Raw genomic sequence first — 5,410 nt, 5'->3', positions numbered from 1 at the left:
ATGTTAGCGCTCCCCTTTGTGAGTTTTGGGAACGTGGTGAAAAAGTTAGGTTGGAGCCCTGTAGTATAACTCTCATACATCGTGCTGTAAATGTTTGTATAAACCAACCATTGTTTTTAAGACATTTATTGCCATCCTAAGTGACTGGCATACATTACCATGTATTATAATGTTCATGGAATAATAGAATTCGACATAAGTTCTCTTTGTTTTAATATCTATTGAAAAACCTGTCCACCACTAATGCTACCATCTGGATAGCTCTGTACTATACCCCTTTCAGGTTCATTCATCTTCTTTGATAGGAAATCATAAACATGAGAAAGATTTTTGGTAAACATTGTTATTAACTCCAGTTAAGTTCTTTTAATTTTAATTCTAAATGGTTCCAGGGCCCTTCAGGGCAGCCAGGACCAGAGGGTGGCAGGGGGCGCCCTGGTCCTCCAGGGAGCCAGGGGCCTCTGGGGCCACAGGGGTTGGCCGGACCTAGAGGGTTTCCAGTGAGTGGGTACTTTTCACCTTTCTCTCCATTACATAGTGATGTGAAACTCTGCCATGCTGCTCTCAATAAAGCACATATATGATCACATTGTCATGGTGTATCTTTGTTGTGATATGTGCTTTTTTTCTGATCAGGGAACACCTGGGATAACTGGACTGATGGGTCAGACTGGAGAGAAAGGAGAGCAGGTAACTGATTTTAGGTTGTTTTTTTAAGTTTGAAGACATGGAATATTGGCATAAAATCCTGTCTAACAAGAGCTCCAGTTGCAAGAATCCTGTTATCAGCCTTCGAGAGCTGAAATGAGTCCAATCATTCAAGCACTTTAAGTAATATTAGGACATGTTATTTGTTGCTTTCAGGGAGCAGTGGGTCCTACTGGTGATATTGGTGCTCCAGTTCTGGATGGGCAGCAGGTCAGTTAAATCACTGATCACACATATAAAGCATTCAGACGCAGATAAAAAATGTTTATTGCTTGGTAAATATTTTTTAATAATGACAAATACATTTCATTGATTCCTTAATATTTCAGAAATGTAGTTTATAGTCTATAATACTGAAGAGCCTTGCTATAAATTGCAATATGTTATTGATAAATATGACTGTGCTTGTCATGTCAGGGTCTTCCAGGACCAGCTGGTGAAGAAGGGTCTCCTGGAACAAAAGGTGACCAGGTCTGTGGCACTATTACTGAATTTTATTTAAAAACACATACTGTATGTAGTAATGTTTTAGAGTATCTTAATAAAAGGCTGAAGCACCTGTGACGACACTATTGTTGGACAATGGTTTGGATGTTCAGATTGATTATACTGTATTATTGTGTTGGGTTCTCATAGTACTACCAGCCACACCTCAACTGTTACTGACGCAACTTCGCATGTAGGGATGTCACAAGAACCGATAATTTGCTACCAAGAGCAACTTGGTACCAAATCAAGGAATTGTCTTGTTTTCATTACATTAGGATGAGCTGTTTTTATCTACATATGCCGTTGGTTGCTTTCCATGGTGGCTGCCATGTTTCTTCAGTAGCCCAGAAGGGACAAACCAAACACTGGCTATAGACAAGGGTGTTCACACTTTTTGCAGCCACCATAGTTTCAACTTTGTGCTTGGAAGTGGAATGTAAAGCAAGGGAGTTGCCATCTGCAACTACACTGCTAGATGGCACTAAATCCTACACACTGGACCTTTTTTAAGTTGCTATTTAGTGTCAGCTAGTGTTCAGTCACTGAGCTAATGTGTGCTGTAGCTTGACTGAGGACATTTTAGACCCTGTATTGATTATTAATACTAAGGCCACGTTCAGTCACTCAGCTATCTTTCACGTGTACTGATGTCAGGTTTATATTTAAAAAAATTATTGTTATAAAATAAATCAAACTAGAAACCAAGCATGAGAAAACATGACATGTGATCACTTACGGGGTTTTCAGGTTGAAAAAGGAAAAAAAATACATTCAGCAACAGATGAAATAACTTCTGACAATAACTGACAATCACAGCAGACAATGAATGACAACTGTCAAACTCTGTACTATCCTGAAATAGGGAGCTGTGGGCCCCCAGGGACAACCAGGGCGCTTGGGGCCAAAGGGAGCGCTAGGACCTCAGGGCTCCCAAGGGCTGCAGGGTGAGCCTGGACAGAGGGGCAAAGAGGTTAGATGTATTGTCATTTTATGTAATTGATTAATTGTTTGGGCACAGTGAAAAATGCTCATCAAAATATCTTGATGTGACTTTAACAAATTTGTTTTGTCAAATCAACTTTCCAAAACCCCAAATAATGTTTGTTCAAGAAGAAAAGCAGCAAATTCTCACATTTGAGAACTTTGAACTGTCACTTTTTTGGCATTTTGGCATGAAATATTACCTACAATTAATCGATTATCAAAATAGTTGCAGATTAATTTTCTGTTGATCGGCGAATAGATGAACTGTTGCAGCTCTGATTTCATTCAGCTGCTGGTTGCTGCGCTGCTCGTTCTTTGCTTCATTTTGTTTCTTTGTGCAGGGAGATTTTGGAGAGCCTGGCATTCCTGGGGATCCAGGTGCTAAAGGATCAAAGGTCATTTTCATCTCAACATTGTATTGTTAGCTGATGTAGCATTTCAGACATAAAGATGCTACTGCCGACTTTTGTCATTTTAACCGGTGAAAGCAACAGTAAGTTCAGACTGAAATAATTATTAAAGGCTTTTTTTTTTCACAGGGAGATATGGGAAATCGTGGCCTATCCGGACCAGAGGGGCCTCTAGGAGTCCCAGGAACACAAGGACCAAGGGGGTCAAAAGGAGAAAAGGGTTATGCAGGCTTGATGGTAAATGATAATACCTTTTGAATCCATCAGTCTTCCCAACTGTATCGTTATTTGTTAATTTACTGTGCAATACCTGTCCTCTTTACCGTGTATTTTTATTTTCAGGGTCAAGGTGGCCTGACGGGGAAGGTTGGACCATTAGGCTTATTAGGACTACAAGTAAGTTACCTTCAGCCCTTCAGAAAGTAACTTTATTATTATATTAAGGCTGATCCTTTTTAAATGTGTTGAATTGGTATAATTTCATAGTGCTGTTTATTTGTCCAACTAAAATTAAATGAATCAGAAACCAAAGAGGATACATATATACAAGAGCACAAGAGCCACAGATTGTGAACAACAACCTAACCTTGCTAAATGAACCACCCCCACATGACTAAATGAGATTTTAAGTGGACTAAATATCAGTTGCTGTTGCAGTAACTGTTATTAACTGCTGTTAATGTGCATTTTCTTTTCAGGGTTTGCCAGGTATTTTTGGGATTCCAGGACCTGATGGGCCACCAGGACAGAAGGTTGACAATCTCTCAGCATATTCTGTAGTTCTATTGTCAAAAAAACATGCTCAGGACCAATGTAGTGTTTTTAAAGGATATGTTTGGATGTTAGTAAGTGGAAGAGTTGAAGCATACATGCTCAGTTATCATTATTTGACAGATATATGAATAGAGGTATTTACCTGAGGCTCATTTCTCCACTGTTTAAAGTCAAATTCCTGCTCAAACATGTGCAGTTATGAAGTTTTCAGTTTAGAGTAAGTTGTGGTAATAGAAGTGCAGATAAAGTCGGTTACAGTGGTTACCTGGCTGCAAAGATGCTGGTGGAGCAGATGCAGAAGACCACTTGTGTTTGGAGTTGGTGGGTGGTGCCTGTACAGACCTGACACAGGCACCAAAACACACCGTTTCAGACAGAGTGAATAGAGGTGCTGCAGCAATGGACAGTATGAGAGATAAATAATGTGTTTTTTTAACATTAAAGCATGTAAACATTTTCTAGACTTCTCTAAAGTATAATCCTGAAAATTAGCATAATAACATGTAACATTTAAACCCAAGGGGGATGTGCACTATCACAGTAGGTAGTCTTGGAATATTTTAAAGTTCACCCTTTGAAGAATCCAAAACAATCTCTGTAACTGAAAAGAGATGTATGAAATGTATGTGATGATATACAGTTACTTTTTAATAAACTTGAATTGTCCTCTACAGGGAGACAAAGGTCCTGCTGGTTTGAGTGGGGAGCCAGGGATTCCAGGTCCTAAGGTAGGGAGCACTGCTGCCCAATAGTCATAGCTGTAACAAGAAGCAACAGCCAATATATTAACAGTGTTGCTGTGTTTACCTTCTCTGTCTAACCGTAGGGGGTGGCAGGAAGCCCAGGTGTTAAAGGTGACATGGGAAAGCCTGGAGCAGTGGTAAGTGGAGTACAGTATTACAAAGCAGTACTGTGTTGCTAATGAGATTGCCCAAAAACATTTTAGCTTTGAATTTTCCAACTGCCATTCATACAATGCACAAAGCCATCTTTGATTTTGAGGTTGGGGTCAGTGAGGTACCTTCGACTTTCCTAATCGTAAATCCGACTTCAGGAGGCGTTCCAGTTGAAATTTCCGACTGAACACACCAACAATATTCTGGATCATGTATCCTGGAACATTCCTGGCAGCTACAAAGCCCTCCCCACTCACAGCCCTACTTTGGGCAATCAAACCAAAGACAACAAACAAAGAAAAAAAAACATCCCTGTCAGCCTGGACCCTCACCAGTTTGTATTCTGAGCCAACAGATCCACAGAGGATGCTCTCTCCACTGCCCTCCAGTCAGCCTTCACACACCTTGAGAAAAACACCTACAAAGGCTCTGGACATTGTTGGTTTGTCTTGGCTGACACTCCGCATTGTCACATAGAGGTTGGGGACCGTACCTGTGAATTGGCAGGCCTGAGTGATGGTTCTCATTTTTTCAGGTTTCTCAGGTTTTCGGAGTGTGAAGCAGCCGGGGTGAGAATCAGCACCTCCAGTTCTATGGTTGTTGGTCAGAAAACGGTCACTCCTTCCAGGCTGGGAGTGAGATACTGTCCCAAGCAAAGGGGTTCAAATATCGATCTTGTTCATGAGTGATAGTAAATGTAGTAAAATGGAGCGTGAGATAGACAGGCTGATTGGTTCAGCTTCAGCAGAGACCGAGAACTTTCTGGAGGATTTATATATCTCATCTGGCCTGGGAACTCCTCGTGGTAACAATGGTAAATGGTTAATGGACCTGTACTTGTATAGCGCCTTTCTAGTCTTCCAACCACTCAAAGCGCTTTTACACTACGTGCCATTTACACCCTTTTCACACACATTCACATTCACTCAGTGATGGCAAAGTCCATCAAACAGTCATCGAAAAGAAACTAACACATTCATACACATTCAATTCGGGAGCGATTCGGGGTTCAGTATCTTGCTCAAGGACACTTCGACATGTGGCAGGAGGATCGAACCAACAACCTTCCGATTAGTGGACGACCCGCTCTGCCTCTGAGCCACAGCCGCCCCCTCCTAGGGGATCCCTTAGGAGGAGCTGGAAGGCGTT

At 41.2% G+C, this 5,410-nt stretch overlaps 1 protein-coding gene across 1 annotated transcript in view; it reads left to right on the top strand.

The window, feature by feature from the left end:
* LOC118326005 (collagen alpha-1(XI) chain-like) overlaps positions 1–5,147 on the top strand; it is a 7,460-nt gene extending 2,313 nt beyond the window's left edge. The window contains exons 4-14 of the mRNA XM_035658889.1: positions 393–500; positions 637–690; positions 865–918; positions 1,126–1,179; positions 2,060–2,167; positions 2,523–2,576; positions 2,721–2,828; positions 2,934–2,987; positions 3,290–3,343; positions 4,040–4,093; positions 4,192–5,147. Of these exons, the coding sequence (XP_035514782.1) occupies positions 393–500; positions 637–690; positions 865–918; positions 1,126–1,179; positions 2,060–2,167; positions 2,523–2,576; positions 2,721–2,828; positions 2,934–2,987; positions 3,290–3,343; positions 4,040–4,093; positions 4,192–4,287 (798 nt within the window). The 3' untranslated portion in view covers positions 4,288–5,147. The remainder of the gene's footprint in view (positions 1–392; positions 501–636; positions 691–864; positions 919–1,125; positions 1,180–2,059; positions 2,168–2,522; positions 2,577–2,720; positions 2,829–2,933; positions 2,988–3,289; positions 3,344–4,039; positions 4,094–4,191) is intronic.
* Positions 5,148–5,410: the final 263 nt, after the last annotated feature.

The sequence above is a fragment of the Morone saxatilis genome, unplaced genomic scaffold (genome assembly GCF_004916995.1).
Source record: "Morone saxatilis isolate NCDOM2014 unplaced genomic scaffold, NCSU_SB_2.0 Contig16, whole genome shotgun sequence".
NCBI classification, from domain to species: domain Eukaryota; kingdom Metazoa; phylum Chordata; class Actinopteri; family Moronidae; genus Morone; species Morone saxatilis.
The sequence above is the reverse complement of the archived record's forward strand: the minus strand, read 5'-3'. Positions and strand labels throughout refer to the sequence as shown.